Source organism: Mus caroli, unplaced genomic scaffold, assembly GCF_978045245.1.
Source record: "Mus caroli unplaced genomic scaffold, Mus_caroli_1 scaffold_12, whole genome shotgun sequence".
NCBI lineage: Eukaryota > Metazoa > Chordata > Mammalia > Rodentia > Muridae > Mus > Mus caroli.
Window position 1 is genome coordinate 42,694,323 of NW_028227267.1, and position 20,689 is coordinate 42,715,011.

General features: G+C 45.6%; 1 protein-coding gene across 6 annotated transcripts in view; it reads right to left on the minus strand.

The window, feature by feature from the left end:
- Fbxo34 (F-box protein 34) overlaps window positions 1–13,697 on the minus strand; it is a 62,586-nt gene extending 48,889 nt beyond the window's left edge. Inside the window, exons 1-2 of one of the 6 annotated variants that reach the window (XM_021182314.3) lie at window positions 13,555–13,684; window positions 5,465–5,593 (exon numbers count right to left, since the gene is read on the minus strand). Coding sequence is in view for 1 of the 6 variants with exons in the window: in XM_029468927.2 (XP_029324787.1) it covers window positions 13,555–13,697 (143 nt within the window). In the remaining 5 variants the exon portion in view is untranslated. Of the gene's footprint in view, window positions 1–5,464; window positions 5,594–13,278; window positions 13,406–13,554 lie in introns of those variants that run through there. The other 5 variants (XM_021182315.3, XM_029468927.2, XM_021182313.2 and 2 more) reach the window with 5 other exon arrangements.
- Between the last annotated feature and the right edge of the window lie 6,992 nt (window positions 13,698–20,689).

Here is a 20,689-nt window from a genome sequence, read left to right on the forward strand (position 1 = left end):
AACCTTTGCCTCCAACTGACTGATGTTAGGGAGGTGAAGCACAAGAGAGCTAGGAAGCTCAAAGGAAAATCAACAGTAGCAACTTACATAGTGTGGTCAGCACAGCCTTTCCTGAGGTGACGTATGAGAAAAGAGTGTAAAACAGTTAGATCTGCCTAAGGACAGCAATCTAGACACAGAAGCACCCACACACCACAGTGCAGGTGCTTGCTGCTCTGGTCAGTTAGGTCGTGGTGGGTGTTACCAGTGACCATCAGATGCTCCCAGTAGCTTCTACCTCCAGTTTCCCTAAAAAGTATGTGCTGGAAAAGCATATGGACAATACACACACACACACACACACACACACACACTTGGTGTCTGGCCTACATATGTCTGTGTGAGGGCGCTGGATCCACTAGAAATTGAGTCACAGACAGTTCTGAGTTGCCATGTGGCTGCTGGGAATTGAACCCGGGTCCTCTGGAAGAACAGTCAATACACTTAACCGCTGAGCCATCTCCCCAGTCCCATAAAACCCAACCCAAACCAACCAACCAAACAAACAAACCTACCACCACCACCAAGCAGTTGTGGCACACTCCTTTAATCCCAGCTCTTGGGAGGTTGAGGCAGGTGGATCTCAGTGAGTTCGAGGGCAGCCTGGTCTACAGAGTTAGTTACAGGACAGCCAGGGCTACACAGAGAAACCCTGTCTCGAAAAAAATAAAGAACCAAACTGGCCCCAAATTACAATTTTTTTGCCTCATCCACCTGAGTGCAAAAATTATAGGCATACCCTACAACACCCAGCAGAGCAATGTACCTGAAATGCACTTGAAAACCTCAGTGGTCCACTAAGGAGCTTTAGCATTTTATCATCTCTAAACCCATCTGAACTGGAGAGTAAAAGCAAAATTTAGAGAATCACAACAAATATCATTATACAAAAATATGCATATTTATGTAAAAGAAAACCAAACCAAACATGTGTTTATCGCTCCAATTTTCCTCTTCAGGCTAAAAGAATGAGAAATCACAGCCCCTGGGATGCTAAAGCAGGTGGCCTGTGAATACATGTTTCTACAGGTGCAGAGTGTACATGAGGAAAATAGACAATACAGGAAGTGAAAATAGACAATAAAGCTAAGTGAACCTGACGCCCTCACCCAGTTTTTATTTTCTCTGACCCAGGGTCTCAAGCTCCTAGAGTCTAGTGGTCGATCCCCTTCCTCTCAGCCTCCCCTGCAGCTGGAACTGCAGGCACACTGACACACTAAGCTTACTTGACTTTACAATTAAGGTAATGACTCTTGGAAACTATTACTTCCTATCTTCCTATCAGATCACTGTGAGGTATCTAATCTGCTTTATATCAACCATTAGCTTCCTGTTAGGACTGAACTAAGTACAATGTGAATGTGCTTTCTGTATCATCCGACATTAGCTTGATGTACAGTCTGCATTTTCAACGCACTGTCAATTCACTGGGGCATTAGGATGGAATTACTTGTCTACCTGGCCGTGGCCATTATTCTTTCATACTTATGGGAATGGCAAATATAAAAACGGTGACGACGAGAAAAGGCAGGTGTGCTTTCCAGCTGCTGCTACTGACTGAGCAGCTCAACGTCTAGGGATCGTCCACAACACAGCACAGAAGCAAGGGACTGTTTGCAACAGAGGAAAGTGGTAACGCCTACATTTCCTAGCCTCCCTTTCTCCTGATGTGACCATAACATTCTACCTAAGAAGACCACTGTGGGTGGCAACGTCTAGAAACCTTCCTGTTAAAAAAAGTTAGCATGCAGCCTTTGCTCTTTGACCCACGCTGCCTGGAGTGAGTCCACCTGAAGATCCAGACAGGTCACTGAGGACTTGGACCACACTGGAAGAGAACGAGCCTACACAACCTGAAAGGTGAGGGTGGGGGGGACAGATGGACACACTAGATGCCTCTTCTCACCACCACAGCACTTGCTACCTGAGTACAGACAAGAGCGCACGTTCTGAGCCATCTGTGCCTGTGTGGTCATGGGTCACGCCTTCACTAGCAGACAGGGAAGAGCAGGCATTACAAACACTACCCCAGGCCTCCGTGCTCCCAAGCTCCTGCATCAGAAATGTTTGGCTTTAACCCACTGGTCAGGCTTCCTATCTCACAAATGCTTTGTGTAAAAATTGACAAAAATGTTGAGAGAGAGAAAGAGAAGAGCAAAGTACCATATATTTCTTTAAAATTTTTTGGTTTATTTTCATTTTATGTTTTGCCTGACTGTATGTATGTGTATCACACACATGTCTACTAGAACCTCTGGAACTGGGTTTATAGAACTACCACATGGGTGCTGGAAATTGAACACAGGTCTTCTGAAAGAGCAACAAGTGCTTTTAATCACAACGCAATCTCTCCAGCCCCTTATTTACTTATCTCCTTTCTTCTTACAGAAAAGTGTTAGGAGAAAGACAAGAGAGGTGTCCTCTGACACAGTAAGCCCCAGACTTTGAAAGTGTTGACTCAGCATTTTGTGTGCGGCCACAGCACCTACCCCTTACAAAAGGCCTACAAGCCACACTGAGGCCCAGCCAGCCAGCCCCTGCTGCTGACAGGCAGCACACTCCCAGGAGCCAACAAAAAAGAAATGGAAATAAAACATAGGTTAATGGTGGGGAGAGAGAGGATGAAGGCTAAAATGTTTAAGGCAGGAGAACAGAATGTATGCTGAAAGAACAGACAAGACACAAGCAAGTCTGCTGTTTCTACTGAGGGGAACAGGCACCCGACAGACAGGAGGAGAAAATGCATGGCTGGCAGATTCAACCATGTAAGCACAGGGCCTAGCCAAAAAACTGTTTTTTCAAAAATCATAGCTTTAGATAATCCTGCATGGAGTTAATTACCCTAAGAACCACTATGTCATAGCCAGTGTTCTATTGCTGTGAACACCATGACCAGGACAACTCTTTTTTTTAGTTGTGTGTTCCCCCACCCACACACATACACAGAGACAGGGTTTCTATGTGTAGCCCTGGCTGTCCTAGAACTCACTCTTGAGACCAGGCTGGCCTCGAACTCAGAAATCTGCCTGCCTCTGCCTCCCAAGTGTCGGGATTAAAGGCATGCAGCACCACTGCCGGGTGACAACTTTTTTAAAAAAAAGCATTTAATTGGGGCTGGCTTACGATTTCAGAGGTTTAGTCCTCTATCATCATGGTGTGGCAGTGTGCAGGCAGACATGGTACTGGAGAAGGAGCCGAGAGTTCTACATCCAGATCCACAGGCAGTAGGAAGAAAGGAAGCCCCCAGGCCTGGCTTTAGTTTCTGAAACCTCAAAGCCCAGCTGTAGTGACACACTTCCTCCAACAAGGCCACGCCTCCTACTCCTTGGTGACTGACTGGGCCTGTGGGGGCCACACACTAGATAAAGAGAATGGCAGCCATGGGGAGGGTAAGGGAGTGGAGAGCAGTGCCAAGCCAGCTCCCGTGATGAGAGGGAGGCCAGAGCACAGGCCGGATGCTATACGATGCAGCCCATCTCTCACCACCTGCTCTCAATCGAGACAAACAAAACAACCTCGTACAGCTAAACAGCCAAGATGGGCCTGAAGAGATGGCTCGGCAGTTAAGAACACCTGGTGCTTTTCCAGGTGACCCAGGATCCAAATCCTAGCACCTACATAGCAACTAACAACTGTAGGTAACTCAAATCTGACCAACGTCCTCTTCTGGTTTCTGTGGGCAATGCATGCACATGTTGCAAAAACATACAGTCAGGCAAAACACTCATATACATAAGATTAAAAAGTTTAAAAAAGGGCTGGAGAGATGGCTCAGTGGTTAAGAGCACTGACTGCTGAGTTCAAATCCCAGCAACCACATGGTGGCTCACAACCACCCTCTTCTGGTGTGTCTAAAGTCAGCTACAGTGTATTAGATATAATAAAAAAGAAATCTTTAGGCCGAAGCGAGTGGGGTCGACTGGAGCGAGCAGCGGTCCTGAATTTAATTCCCAGCAATCATGTGATGGCTCACAACCATCAGTACAGCTACCGTGTATACAGTGTACTCATATATACTCATATACATAAAATGAATAAATCTTTTTTTTTTAATTTTAAAAAAGAAAATAAAAGGTCCCATAAACCAAAGAAGTCATATAAAGACTTTAGGGTGGAAGGGGCAGAACAGAGCTCCTGTAGAATTAGGGATATCTGCAAAGCCTGCAGATTGATTAAACATAGAAATAAATCAGACAAATGAAACGTATCACACTGAGCATGGCTGTGGTCTTTTCTTTCTCTTCCCCCCCCCCCCCAAGAAAGGGTTTCTCTGTGTAGCCATGGCTGTCCTGGAACTCACTGTGTAGACCAGGCTGGCCTCAAACTCAGAAATCCACCTGCCTCTGCCTCCCGAGTGCTGGGATTAAAGGCATTTGCCACCACTGCCCGGCCTTTCTTTCTTTCCTTTTTTTTTAAGATTTATTTATTTATTATACATAAGTACACTGTCGCTATCTTCAGACACCCCGGATTAGCGCGTCAGATCCCATTACGGATGGTTGTGAGTCACCATGTGGTCGTGGGATTTGAACTCAGGACCTCCGGAAGAGCAGCCAGTGCTCTAACCCGTTGAGCCATCTCTCCAGCCCGGGTGTGGTCTTTTCAACAGTTTTTGTTTCAACCCCATTTTCCTTTTTAAGACAGGTAGCCTAAGCCAGCCTGAAACTCACTATGTAAGTCAGGCTGTCTTAAAACTCCTAGTGATCCTGCTGCCTCAGCCACTAAGTATATATACTTTCTGTTACTGTTTTAATGCAAGGTTTTACTGTGTACCTAGCTCATGCTGGCTTTGAACACGAAGTCCTCCTGTTCCAGCCCCCACCAGGTTAGGATTGCAGATGAGCATCATCAGATCACTATTCTCAGATCGTTTAAGACTGGGTCTACTTTTGGATATATAATTTAGACTCCGTTTCCTACATATTTCTATGTAATGATTATACTACATAAATAATGTTCCTTTACTTTAAAAATATACATAAAAATTTAGGATATCTGACACCAAAGACTACTGGAGACTTGCAAAGTCTATGCACACCGAGAACTACCTCAACAGCAACCCCTGTTTTTTGGTACCAATACCAGGATGACAATTACTCAGCTTTAAGACACAGAGCTCCACTCACTCAAGCATGGATCCACTCAAGATACAAATAACCTATAAACAACATACATTTCACCCCAAAAGGAGACCTCATCCTTCATTTCAGGTCATCAGTAGCAAACAGTACATTTTGGGCTAACACTGTAGTTCAGAGTGTTCACCTAGCATTTGTGAGGCTCCAGTACTATAAAACAAAAGAGCCAAACATCCCAGTGCTTCTAATAGGCTTGACAAGTTGCAGCAAACCATCAACTATTTAGAAATGATTAGTAAGCAGTGGCCCCTCTGGACTGCGTGTCGGCAGAGACAACAACCACCAACCTTTGCAGTCAATGCTCTTGAAGACAAGGCTGTACTTTCCGGCATAGCATCACCAGAATCTCAGGAATACAGAACAACAGGACAGTCAAGTGCAAGGCACACACTTGGTGAGCACAAGGAGCAGTAAGTCTAGAAATAAACACATCAAGCAAATAGAAAATCAAGCTAACTATACTAACAGTTACATAATAACAATGGAAAATGTCTTAAGAAAACTGAGCAATTGTATGGATTATTGCAATTCTAGGCCAGCCAGGGCTACAGAGTAAGACCCTGTCTTGGATGAACTAATGAACAAGCAAATAAGCAAATGAATAAGTAAAACCCGGAGCAGTTAAATTGGAGTCGAGAGTTCGGTCCAGCCAGAAGTGCTGGGAAGCACTCAGACTCACGAAAAGATCTTTACCAAACAAAGTGTACAATTTTTATTTATGTATTCATTAATTTTCATTTCATGTGCATTTATGTGCCACAGCATGGTTGTGGGTCAGAGGACAATATGTAGAAGCATATTTTCTCCTTCCAACATGTGAGTTCTGGGACTTAAACTTAGGTTGTCAGGCTTGATGGAAGGCACCCACTGAGGTATCTTGCCAAACAATTTTCATATCCTTTTTTTTTTCCTTTTTCTGAAGCAGGGTCTTGCCATGCAGTCCAGGCTGCCATGCAGTCCATGCAGTCCTTGGCTGTCATGTTGGGATTGTAAGCATGGAGTACCATGTCAGACTGATAATATCTTCCAGAAACACGTACTCCCCTTCTGTGTCTCTTAGATTAGGGGCAGGATAAATCTCATTTCCTAAGGTAAATTTAAGGGCTGGGAAAATGGTAAACTGTTCATCGGGGTAAAGTGTTCTGTACCCAAGCTAAGGAACTGCATTCATATCCCCAGCACATCCATAAAAAGCAGGCACTGCAGACTAAGCCTGTAATCCCAGCAATAGCGGTAGGGACGGTTAGGAGGGGCAGAGACAGGAGGCTCTGAGAGTGCCTAATCCATCAGTGAAGTCCAGGTTCACCATGAGACCTTGTCTCAGAATGTAAAATGGATGGAGCCAGAGAGAAAGCTCAGCCATTAGGGAGATCTTTCTGTTCAGATAACCCATGGTCAGTTCCCAGCCCCTACATGGGGGCTAACAACTTAACTCCAGATCCACTGGGATCCACAGGCACTGCACACACACGGTACACAGACATACATTTAAGCAAAATACACACATAAAATAAATCTTTAAAAATAAGTTGGAAAATGGTCAAGAAAACACCCGCTGTGGACCTCTAGCCTTTTCTATGCTTTCAACCACATACCCACACACCCCACACACAAATAAACACATTTCAAGCAACACAAGATAAAGATTCCCAAAGACACGTAACTACAGTAAAAACAAGTGATTTTCTAGTAGCTTATACAATATATACTGATATCATCCATAATACAGTCTCTTTAAATCAAGAAATTTTACAATAATTCATCTTTCAGAGGCCATCAGACTGGTGTTTTGAAAGTTCTAAACCCTTTTATTGATTTTAAGGGAAAAATATGCCATTAAAGTGTCAAGTTACATCTTTTTGTTTGTTTGTTTTTTGTTTTGAGACAGGGTTTCTCTGTGTAGCCCTGGCTGTCCTGGAACTCACTTTGTAGACCAGGCTAGCCTCGAACTCAGAAATCCGCCTGCCTCTGCCTCCCAAGTGCTGGGACTCAAGTTACATCTTAATTTGAAGCGAAGGGGGTTTGTTTTTGTTTTTAAGATTTATTTATTATTATACATGAATACACTGTAGCTGTCTTCAGATGCACCAGAAGAGGGCATCAGATCTCATTATGGATGGTTGTGAGCCACCATGTGGTTGCTGGGATTTGAACTCAGGACCTTCGGAAGAGCAGTTGGTGCTCTTAACCACTGAGCCATCCCTCCAAACCTGAAGCAAAGTTTTAATTAACCAGTTTACAAAACGAATATGTAAGCCCTCCAGTAAAATGAACCATTTATCTGGCTGTTAACAATGAATTTTGATTATTTATAACCATTACTATGTATTAGTGGAGGGCATGTTCCATAAGGCACTGAGGGAGGCAACAGCAGAACACGGGAGAATTCTTCAAGACTTCAACTTCTCAAAGACCAGAAAGTCTGTAAAACTGAACCAAGAGAAAAGAGACAGAACACAGCCAGGTCTGAAGGGTATGCCTGTAAAATCCAAGCGCTAGAATAGGGCAGGCACTTAAGTGTTAGGTCAGCTGGGCTACATAGGAAGCTACTGTCTCATACAAACAAACAACTAATGCACTTAGCATCAATGCCTAGTTTACACTTCCCAGGAAATAATGGGTCTTAAAAAGTCCACAAGTTAAAAATATTAATGTATTTCTAGTTCATCAAGGTAATCATTACCACATGTGAAAGCCACGGGGTGGGGAGGGATGGTGTCTTAGAAACCTTCAAGTTAAAAATATTAATGTATTTCTAGTTCATCAAGGTAGTCATTACCCCATGTGAAAGCCACGGGGTGGGGAGGGATGGTGTCTTAGAAACCTTCAAGTCCTCAGAGTTCTTCACCTACAACAGCTGACAGCCTGAACGACAGAAACTTACCCCTGCGACTGCAGTGGGGCTGTGAAGGTACTGGGAACCCAGAGACTGAGCAGGAAATAAGATCCCCTGCCCTACTTTGGAGACTGGCCTGCCTCTCCTGGCTCCTCTGCAATGAAGTAAGTGGGTCCTCTGAGCTATCCTCATCAAATGCAGATTTTATCTTGAGAAACTCCAGCTAATCAATAATTATCTCTGTAGTTCCTAGAGTGATTTTATGGCTTCAAATAAGCAATTATATAAACAATTGTTTTAACTTTTAAAACACACACTCCTAAAACATGTGAAACCCTGGGTTTAATTCCCAGCAACACACACACACACACACACACACACACACACACACACATACACACACACACACACACACACATACACAAATAAACACACATACACACACACACACAAATAAACACACAAACTCCAACAACTCAAACTGCTAAAAACATACCTCAAAGTTAGCCAACAGAGTAGAAAACAGTAACTTCAAAAAACTTTAAGGATAAGCCGGGCAGTGGTGGCGCACGCCTTTAATCCCAATGCTTGGGAGGCAGAGGCAGGCGGATTTCTGAGTTCGAGGCCAGCCTGGTCTACAGAGTGAGTTCCAGGACAGCCAGGGCTACAAAGAGAAAGCTTGTCTCGGAAAAAAACAAAACAAAACAAAACTTTAAGGATACAAATTTTAGAAAACTAGCTATACCCTGATTAAAGGAAAGGCTAAATCTTTATATATGCCTCCAACTGAGGAACTAAAGCTAATACACATGAAACAAATAGAGAACAATTAAACAACTGCATATACATTGAAATGCTGAAGTACAGAATGGCTAAGTATTCAATATGCACACAGTAGGAATCTGAGGAAATGCAGAGGGATGGAGGGCCTGGGGAGTCCAAGGAGGTTTTAGTTTGATTACTGTTTTTTGAGACAGGGTCTTATATAGCCCAGGCTGCCCTCAAACATAACTCAGACTGGTTTTGAACTCCTAATGTTCCTTCCTCCACCTTCCAAATGCTGGGAATACAGGGGGCGTGCGCCACCACACCTGACTGATTTTATTTGAAGCAATGTAAAAGGAAAGGCAAGGTTGAAGAGACTGAGTGCTAGGATTACCACAGAGAAACCACTAAGTAGACAAGGGTGCGTGAGGTCATATTTAAAAACTGTAAAAATGATTTTAAGAATGACAACAGAAAAATTAGAGTAGATTTAGACCCAAAAGTAGGGTCAGTACATGTGCGGCTGAGGTCAGAACGTGTTCAACTGAGGCAAGAAAGTGACAGGAGGAGGATGGAAACTTCATCTCTGGGATTTTGGTCTAAAACCACACACACACACACACAAACACACACACAGTTTCCTATCAACACTTGTAAAGTGCCGTATGGTTCCCGCTGTGTTCTTATCGGACAGTTCTACCCTATAGAGTTATCCCACCCCTAACGTGCTCATTAACTGAAGGACAGTTTTCTCTCTTCAATCCAAACTATCCTTTTTCCACATTAGAGGATCAGGAGAGTAGCAAAGATGAAACAGGAAAAGATACGTTCAGTAAAAGTGAGCGACTGCCTGTTTAGTGGGAGCAAGGGAAGGTGGACTAGGATGGCAAGATGCACGTGTGCTGTTTGCATCCACAGCCCTTGGCCTTAGGAACCCGCTCCTCTCCAACAGCGATGTGTGGGCAGTATGCTAGTCATGTTCTTCTCAAGAGGCGGGGGCTCAGACTTCATACCGCCAAAGCTATCTATGGAATAGCTTAGGAGCCCTCCCACAGCTGCTCCAGTTTCTTCCCTCTGCGTGTCCTCACGTAGAGCCACACAGCATGAGGACATGGGATCTGAATGATGATAAACATACTATGACCACAATGGGGCAAAAGGCCTAAAAGCTGAGCTCAGTAATGAAGGAAGGAAGCAAGCAGAAAAGGAGGTCAGAGACATCAGTACTCAAACTCCATCTTTAGACTTCTCAATGGTGCTAGCCAGCGAATGGCTTCGTTTTCTGTTTTAACATCATTTAAAAAATTAACATTACCATTGATTTCATAGGCTCACTCAGAAAAGTACAACCCATGGGTTTACTGAGAAGCAACAAAATTAGAAAAGGCTTTATTTATCTTTACACAGAAGGTAATCTGCGAGAGTGAGGGCAGTCCTTTACATAGTACACTGCAGACAAACTCCATTCATGGCTTCACATGGAAGCAAAAGTCTCACAAAGAGAGATAACATGACACTCTCTCAAAGAACTGCCATCAAAGAAGTGGCAGCAGCTTCTGGTTCAAACAGTGGACGTGAGGTCTGTGCTGGCAGCAGGCACTCAGCAGGCAAGTTCTGCACCATCATTCTGGGTTTGTTCCTAGAAGCTCACTGTAATGACAGTAGTCAGCCCAGCATTTTCAGATACCTTCTCACTGAATCCCATTTGGTACCACTCCTACTGAGAATGCCACACGTCCTTTAACAGTGTGTCTGAATCAAACAGATGCACAAAAGAGGCTCTCCTCTTAGCAGATGAGATCCCCTAGAAAATGAAAGCTTGTGCGGTACAAACAGAAGAATGTCTTCTCACAGATTACAACTCAGAAGCCCTCAGAGGGTCAGAAACACAGGACAGTCTGGATCTGGAACAGGGAGAGCCGCCAACAAAGGTGAGAAGACAGAGACAGGCAAGAAACACAAGGGGAGGGAAGAAATGAAGTCAGCCAAACCTGTGACGACAGATAGGACAAGATTTCCCCAAGCGTTTGCTTTTCATGTGACTCTCTCCTCCAATCGGGTCATTATGGGAGGCTGGAGAGATGGTTCCAGGGCTCACACCACTGGCTGCTCTTCAGTTCAACGCCCACATGGCAGCTCACAACCATCTCTGTAACTCTAGTTCTAGGGTTTCCAACATTCCACAGCAGCCACCATACATGGTACATACATGGCCATACATGGTACACATGCACACAACAAGAAAAACTTGAAAACTAAAGTTTTTTAAATTCTCATTAAATTCTGGTCCTAAAATCCTTTCTATTAATACCTTATGGCATAACTTCCAGTCTTTTTAAAGCCAAATCCTTTATCTGATGACTAGAGTAAACAAGTTTTTTGAGGCTGGGAAACTATAATCAATACACTAGCAGAGGGCCCACTCTTCACACACAGCTCCTTATTTATTCACACCTAGTCTTCCCAATGTCATGCAGAATTACCTTCACTCCTTTCTAGCAACAGCCCCACAGATCTTAACCAACTGCAGCAACAACTCAAATATCTAAAGTCCAGACTTTCATCGAAATGGGTATGAATGAGAACCGAAGGTGAGCTTCATCATGAAGCAAACTGCCATCTCAACCCGGGGCCTGTGAAACCAAACAGCTCAAGTGCTTCCAAAACACACTGGTGAGTCAGGCACAAGTCCTGGGGGAGTAGGACACTCACTGACAAATAAACCGCTCCTTAGAACTGCCACCTAGCACAGAATCTCCCGCACGCATGTTACACCTTACAGCTCCCCAGTCTCTCTGACTTCAGAGTCTGCTTTCCAGACAAGCTGTGCTGCGCTGCGGGCTGGGCTCCTAAGGAACCAAGCAGTAGCCACTCCCGTGGCTTTTCTGGACAAAGGCCAAGCTACAAATCTCTTCAACCTGGACTTGTTAGCCAAAGGCTCTACAGGTCTTAGAGGTAAGCCCCATCCCTAAAACTCTCCATCATGGCCCACTTCTTGGGGACGGGGGTGGGGCCTGTCTGGACTCCAAAGCTCTCCAGCGCAACATACTTTGAAATATAGGTGAATACTGAATGTCTTCACAGACTGTGCTAGTGTTCGTGGTTTTGCTCTCTCCTCCTCCCCCACCCCCACCCCCCCCACACACCGAGTCTGCTCTGAAGGAGACTGAGCCACACAGATCTAGACAAAGTTTAAGATCTCTAGAGAGGTGGCCACTGTGACTTAGATCACACCTGGGTTCCTTAGACACTGGAATGTGAGGACCTTCAGAGCCTTTAAGTCATCCAGGGCCCTGGATGGGCAGGGCAGCTGTAAAGCTCTGCCGTGCCTTAGGGATTACTGTCCTGATGAACAGCACCTGGCACCACCGACCTACACTAATCTCCCGATCCAAAGTTCACCTGGCTGCCCCTCCCGGCATGCACTAGCCATCTCTCTTCTCATAGAGAGCATGGCCAGCCTGAGCTGTGTTCCACTCTTCCCCTCTGTCCCTCTTAGTATGAAGTGTCCTATGTAACTGCTTCTGGGCCCTCCTGTCACTACGAGCAGTCAAGAGATGTGTGCTTGACCTGACCGCCAGTGCTTCTATGCAGGTCTACTTTCTTTTCAAAGCCTGAGAAAAAGCAACATTCACAAAATCACCTGCTAAAATCTATCATTTCACATTCGGAAGCACTACTGACAAAATGTAAGTCGCCTGACCTCAAAGGTAGTCCTCAAATGTGTGATATTACATACGTTACAGCCTAGTCTTGGGGTGGGGGGGCTGCAAAACAGAGGCTTATTGCTGAGCTATAATCACAGAAAACCAAATGTCCCCGATGAAACGGGGGGGGGGGGAGCAAGAAACACCTGGATAAATTACATCATCGGGGGATTATTATTTAAGAAGAATGTTGGATTGATTCAAGCTCCCCTTCTTTGCAAGACAAAGTTCATTCAAGATCTGCTTGTCTTGGTCATTCGCTAACAAGCAGATTACTGGCCAAAAAAAAAAAAAAAACCCAAAAGATAAAGCCAACTAAATTATCAGCCCTCCAGTTGGTTCAGCCCCCGCGCACCCTTTCCCAGCAACTGCTACATCAAACCATCAAACTGAGTTTAGCTTCCTGAAGACACAGTGAACACCCTAATACCCCTCCCACGCCCAACCCCCAAGATCCCTCATTACTAAACCGAATGTCCTTAAACTGTACTACTACCGATGCTCTCCGAAATGAAGTTTAAGCACCTGACAATTATTACATCCAAACTGTACTAAGCCGAGATCCCAAGATTTTGGTTCAAATCTGCTAGGACCGAACTTCCTTTTTCTCCCCGCCGGTCCTCCCAGCCCTTCCGCGCGCCAAGGTCGCCACTCGGGGCCTGCAGTGACATCACGGTCTGTCTCGGTAGAGCCCTGACATCACCGGCACGCCGAGCCTCGGCACTATGACCTCACCACCGCAGGCTCCCGCGCCAGGGCCCCCCGGGGAGGGTGGAGGAGACGTGCCGCTCACCTGCACGGGGACACCCGGAGCCCCGCGCCCCGCACGCAGCCCACCCGCGGCGGCCTAGCTCGGGTCGCCGGACTCCGGGCCCAGGGAGCAGCCGGGCGCACGACCTCGGGGCCAGGCCGCGAGGACGGCTCTCTGGAGGACGCGGCGGCGGCACCCCGAGCACGGCGAGCCGCGGTCCCCGCCCCCAACGCTCGGCCCTGCCGCGGGGAGCAGCGGGAGCCGCCACGGTGTCCACCTGCCCCGCGCCCCGCAGCCCCGCGCCCTCACCCGGCCCACCTGTGCTTCTGCCGGGCCGGGGCCTGGCCCGGGGCTGCGGCAGCCCGATGCGGCGGCGGCAGGCCTGACTCGCTCCCCGACACTGAGGCGGACCAGGAGCTCAGCGCTGAGCGGCGGAGCCCAACGCTCGCCCCGAAACCCATTTGTTGGCTAAACCGGCGTGACATCACGCGCCGGCCCAATCGACGGTTGCCCGGGGGCGGGGCCGCAGAGCCTGCGTGTGCCAGCGCCCCCTGCCGGCGGCCGCGAGCGCTGTGGGGAGAGATGGGAGCTGCCAGGACAAGCGCCTACAAGCCTGGTGCGGCAGAGATTGGGGAGTTTGAGTGTCACTGCACAACAAGGACCCTAACCCTAGAGCACGGTTAGAGTGACAAGTTCATTAACAATCCCAGGTGCTCCAGAATATGTTAATATGTTTGACCCTGTTAGATATCCAACATGTCTGGATCCTAATATTGGTTCTACCACTAGCGTATGGTTCTATTTCAATTTTTTTTTTTTTTTTGAGGCAGAGTTTTCTGCCTCCCCAGTGCTGGGATTAAAGGCGTGTGCCACCAAGCCCGGGTCATCTATTTCAAATTTTTAAAATGAGCTATTTAGCAAGCCCATCATGGCCCTGGGTTTGATCCCTGGTATCCTATACACTGGGCATGTTGCTTCATATCTGTAATTCCAGAGTTTGGGAGGTGATGTCAGGTGCACCACAGGTTCATGGTCACCCTCAATGGCAAAGCAAATTTGGGATCAGCGGGGGCGGGGTGGGATCCTCTCAAGAACACTGGCTGCTCTTCCAGGGGAACTCAATTCCCAGCACACCACAAGGGGGTTCGAAACTTGTCTGTAACTCCAGCCTCAAGGAATCAGACGTCTTTTTCTGGCCTCCACAAACACTGCATGCACATAGACAAAACACTATACACATAAAAAAATTTTATAAAAGAATATATTTTCCATAAAATTATGACAGAAGTACCTACCAGAAAGTACATAAACTTTAAAGTTGAACTGCTAATCTACAAGAGCCTTGTAAACTTATCAATGGGGAAAAAAAAAGAGAGATGGCTCAGCATTTAAGAGCACTAGCTGCTCTTCCAAAGTACCCAGGTTCAATTCTCAGCACTCTCATGGTGGCTCACAATTATCTGTTACTTCAGTCCCAGGGGATCCAAGACACACATCTGGTGCAGGCAAAATAGCTATATACACAAAATAATTTTTTAACAGCCTCAAATCAGAAAATAAAAAACCTCTTGTGAAACGTGTGTGTGATATATATGTGAAGTCTTAAAGAATCAAAATGTAGAAATAGGACCAGTGAGATGCTGCAGCAGACGAAGGTGCTGACACCAAACCTGACAACCTGAGTTCAATCCCTACGACCCACCTGGTGGGATGAAAAGATGTCCTCTACATGTGGGCCGGAGTATGTGAAACACCCCCCCCCTCGATACACACACACACACACACACACACTTGCAATTTTAAAATATAAAACTAAGCCAAGCATTGTAGTACATATTTGTAATCCCTGAATTTGGAAGGCTGAGACAAGAGGTTGCTGGCAGTTAGTTCAAAGCCACTCTGGAATACTTAGCATGTACCAGGTCTCCTGGGCTGTATCCCTTTCTCATTTCCGTGATCAAAATACTTAACAAAAGCATCTTAAGAAATGAAGAGCCGGGCGTGGTGGCGCACGCCTTTAATCCCAGCACTCGGGAGGCAGAGGCAGGCGGATTTCTGAGTTTGAGGCCAGCCTGGTCTACAAAGTGAGTTCCAGGACAGCCAGGGCTACACAGAGAAACCCTGTCTCGAAAAAAAAAAAAAAAAAAAAAAAAAAATGAAGGGCTTATCTTGTAGCGCTGGAGAGATGGCTCAGTGGTTAAGAGCACTGGCTGCTCTCACAGAGGACCTGGGTTTGATTCCCAGCACTTACACCGACCTCTCACAACCTGCTGTAACTACAGCTTTAGGGGCTCTGACACCTTCTGGCCTCCAAAGGCACCACAGGCAGATGTGACACACAGACATAGATGCAGGCAAAGCACTCATAAAATATAAAATTAGCCGGGCGGTGGTGGCGCACGCCTTTAATCCCAGCACTTGGGAGGCAGAGGCAGGCGGATTTCTGAGTTCGAGGCCAGCCTGGTCTACAAAGTGAGTTCCAGGACAGCCAGGGCTACACAGAGAACCCCTGTCTCGAAAAAAATCCAAAAAAAAAAAAAAAAATATATATATATATATATATATATATATATATAATTAGTAAATGGAGATATTTTCATTAAAGGGGGGGTTATGTTGCCCACAATTTGAAGCAGAGAAGGCATGAGCAGGCATGAACATGGCAGCTGGTATCCACAGCCAGGAAGCAGACAGGAAGAAGAGGTAGATGATGGTTCTCAGCACCTTTCTGACGGAGCCACCAATGTTTGGGATGAGCAGCACAAGGCTTTGAAATTGTGTGTGTGTGTGTGTGTGTGTGTGTGTGTGTGTGTGTGTGTGTAGGCTCCAGGGATGGAACACTCAGGTCATAAGACTTCTGCAAGAGTTTTACCCACTTAGCCATCTCCCTAGATACAGTATCAAATTCTTAAAAGAAAAACAAAGCCCTGGTTTTTTAAACCACAGCACAGATACGGCACTAGAGCCCAGGGAACCAGAAAGAGCTTTTGATAACACGCTATTGATGTGTAAGCCATTGTTGTCTCAGTACAACAGTGTCTGTGCTAGTCTTCAAAGTGTCAGTCCTTTAGCACACGAAACTCCCAGAAGCAGCACAGAAAGGTGGGACGGTGCATGCCCATAAAATAATTATATTTGTGAGACTGAGGCAGGAGGACTGACATGAGTTCCAGGTCATCCTGAACTAGTCAGTGAAACCTCCCCAAAAAAACCACAAACCAAATCAAGCAACCAGACTATATGTAAATGTAATATGTAAACATAAATGCAATAAATGTTGGATCTTAACAAACTGCAAGGCTAAGTAAGGCATGTGTGCCTGTGCTGGCATTCAGAAAACAAAGGCTCAATTGCCGCAAGTTCCAGGCCAGCCTGGTCTACATAGCAAGACAGGTTTTAAGTGTGAATAGAGATAGTTCAACTTGGAAAAGGTTAAAAAAAAATGACTTCGTTGATTTCTGCTGTATACTTATATTTGGCTAGGTAAGAAATTTTGTCCATTAAGATATTTAAGGACAGGGTCTCATGTACCTCTGGCTGGCCTTGAACTCACCAGGGGCTGAGCACAATGCCACATCTGTAACCACAGGACTCTAGGCCGAAACAAATGGATCTTGCATTCCAGGCCATTCTGAGCTGCAGTGAGAAACCTGTCTCAGCACACAGACAGGGAGATAGAGAAAGGGGATTGGTCATTGAAGGCCGCAGTCTTAAAATAAAACCAAAAAGTATGAGAATGGCATGACTGAAGATCGCTGCTTAAGCCTAGGATTCTGGCTAAAATTCAAACACGAAGGAACAGACTTGGAAAGCGCTGTATCCTGTTATCAGGATCTGCCCTGATGCGGATTTTGAGGATAGGAAAAGTCTCTGTTCTACTTCTTGCATGGAATTCTGTAGCTGAAGGAGGCATGGAGACACAGCTAAAGCCTCAAGTCAAGGCCTCCCTAGCCATCCTACCAAGTCTCCCGAAAGTATGTTCCTTCATAAAACTATAGAGTTCACAACACGAATTCCACTCACATTGATGTACCGTTTCCTGTAGCTTGTTGGGGAACTGAGTTTTACTCATTATATCATGTAGCTAACCTCAAGTTCCGATGCTTAGGAACTACTTGGTAAGCAAAGGTTGAGGGGGATGCTTTTAAAGATTTTTTTTCTTCTGTAAGATTAACCGTGAGATTGTACTAAGAAGTAGTTAGCCCCTGCAGTCCCGAGAGGCAGGCGTAGTTGAGAAATAGATGGAGAGATGAGAGACATCTTTTAGATCCCCCAAAATCATCCTGAGACGTCCCAGATGGCCTCAGCCAGAGAAGTCAGATGGGAGAATCTATGAAGACTTAGACCCTGAGGTCTGAAGTCGATCGAGTAGAAACCCAGAAGTGGTGACTTCTTACAGCAAAAGGCTCAGGAGTTGCACCCAGAAAACCAGGATAACAACACTGCCTCAAGAATTCGAAAAAAAAAATCATAACCGGAGAATGCAACCTAGTGTATCCTGATGATTAGAGCACACAAAGAATTGAAGCTACCTTCATTTCAAGGACAAAAAAAAAAAAAAAATCAGGTTTAAGGTAGCAATTCCTGTAAATAATCACCACCACCACCATTATCACCATCATCACTGTCATCACCACCATCACCACCATCATCACCATTACCATCACAGTAATCGTCATCACCATCAACATCTCCACCACCATCACAATTATCACAGTCATCACCATCATCATCACCACCATCATCACCATCACCACCACATCATCATCTCCATTGGTGTTCCCAAGCTCTGTGCTTCTTCAGTCTGCTCTCAGAAGTGTGACCTATCCTTGCCAGACGAACCCCTCCAGTCTTAGCTAAAATGTCTCCCCTCAGAAAGCATCCCCCAATGCTCAATTCCAGCCATTTAGCCTGGTCATTTCCTATATAATACACATTCCCAGATCATAACAGGTGCCCAATGCATAGTTGTTAAATTCATTAAACTATTCATACTTTTTTCTCATTAAAAATAGTTGACTCTGGGACATCAGTACTAATCCCCAACAGATGGTTGACAGAAGTCAGAACAATCGAGATGTCTTGGCCGTTAGACAGAAGACAGCCAGATTAAAGGCAGATCCTGAGTTACTGCAAAGACACAGGGATGGCAGGGACACCAGAATCTCCTAGAGGTGTTAGAGCATCCTAAAGTAAGGGTGTTGCTTTGACATGAGCTATATAGACCACATTAAATGTCCTCCATCGAGCGATCACAAACCCATGTGTTTTAGTCACCGAACAATTACAGAGTAGCATTAGCTGGGAAACCCCAGGGAACTGATCGGTGCCAGCCTTTCTGGCCTCCAGGGACAGTAGATCTGCAACCACCAGTAAATAATGGTTGACCTAAGCCAACGACTTCTCCTTCCACAGGAAGATTGATGTCACTTCCAGAAGACATTGGACAATTTTTAGAGACGGAGACCTAGGGGAGACACTGCAGCTACTCAACAAATGTTCCACATTCCGCATCACACAGCACAGTCCCTGTCACACACAGTGGAACCACCCAAAGTGCCAATAATCCCAAGCTTGAGAAACCCTGCTTTGAGTTGAACAGTGCTGATCAAACTCCCTGTGAATGACTCCCTCCAGGGAGAGAGACTCAAATCACACCCATCAGTAAAGTACAAAGAGAAGTTTGTGGACATTGTTGGAAAGAGGGTTTGGTTTGGTCTTGTTCAGACAGATCTTGTAGTGTAGCCCGGGCTAGCCTGGTATTATTATATAGCCCAGTCTATCCACAAATTCCCAGCAATCCTTCTGGCTCAGCGTCCTAACAGGCACATAGCTCCATGCTGAGGTAAAAGGACTTTTCTCACCTTAAAGAAGACTGATAAAGTGCACTGCACACTTTCCTGCTTGGGGAAAGAGGGAGAGGTAAGAAAGAGGGGGAGAGAGGGAAGAGGACAGGGGGAGGACATGATACATAGACATAGATTCCAGTCCAGCTGTGAGATGCATGTCAGAGGTGGTGATGTCTAGAACAGTGCTTGTCAGGAATCCTGGGACCTCAGCATAGTTAGCAGAAGAAACATAACGAGGATGGCAAAGCAGAAAAATGGAGGTCACCTGCATCCTTCGTGGGACCCATGAAGCTGTAATTCACCAACCTTGAGACTTCTTGTCCAATGAGGTAACACATCGTAACACTAAGGGTTTTATGGCTGAAACATCCTAATGTATACATTGTATATTTTTATTTTGTTCAGTATGTTGAATAGGAAATAAGATATGAGGAGAAAGACTCTGACCTATTCTTTTGGGAACAAGTTTGGTGGTTGCCTAAGAACAGAGTAATTTTTATTTTTGGTGCTTCCAGAAAATTATTGAATTAATTATAACAGGGGCTAAGAAAAACCAGTGCGGAGGAGAACGTTTTCTATTAATGCATAAGGCGGTGTTCTCTAAATAAACCATCAGGAGCCAGTGTGCTATTTTGAAATCTTTAAAAAGATGATGGCATCCCCTAATGTTTGCAGCTTCACTGGAGGAGCCTTCAGCCTCAGTAGGAGCCCAGTCAGCCTGCCCTCACCCCTAAGTAAGTTCTTACACACCTAATTAGCAGGCACCTGCCCCAGCAAGGAGAGGCTGTCTGGCTAAAATAACCTAGTTGTGTAGCTTGCTCAGATAGTCCAGGGAATGGATTTTACTCAGAATTGAGTTCTTTGAAAATGCCAGCAACTTCTGGTGCAGTTTCCGAGTTTGCTGACATTTTCTTAGCAGCCATAACGATGCTTTTAATGCCAAGTTTTTGCTTGAAAACACTAACAACACTTTTCAAAAGGCTCACACTCTCACACACGCTCTCGCGCACACATACATACATACATACATACATACATACACACACTGAGTAAATATAACAAAAATTAAGATGAATTTCTGACAGAGACCTATGCCAAAGGCAGTGCTCAGTGTAAGGAAGCCGTTCTCTCACCATGTTGAATACTGTGAGTAAGATGGGAAGCCAGCCTGGATCAGCACAGCAGTCAATCTAGTCTGTTTTCTTTACTTACCTTGTTGGGGGGCGGGGAAGGGGAGCAGGACAGGAGAGGAGAAGTGGACTGCAGAGACATTGCCCCTGACCAGCTGACTGGGGAGCTCTAGGAGACACCCACATCAGTGACTGAAGAACAAGGAAGAATTGCTCTCCAGGAGGCAGGGACCTGTGGGTAAAGAGGGTTTGGAGGTGGGGTCTGGGAGTTGCTGCAGCCAAGCTTCAGTTTGATTTACACAGCACTTACCTGTATCCTGGTGTGGATATTCCCACCCTAGTGGGTTTCAAGCTCATATGTTGGAGTTGGGAAGGGATGTTCAGAATTGCCTCTCAGCAGCTCCTGGGTGCTAGCTCCCGGACACCAGAACTTTTGATGGGGGAAGCTACAACAAAGAGTTAGAAAGTAACAAT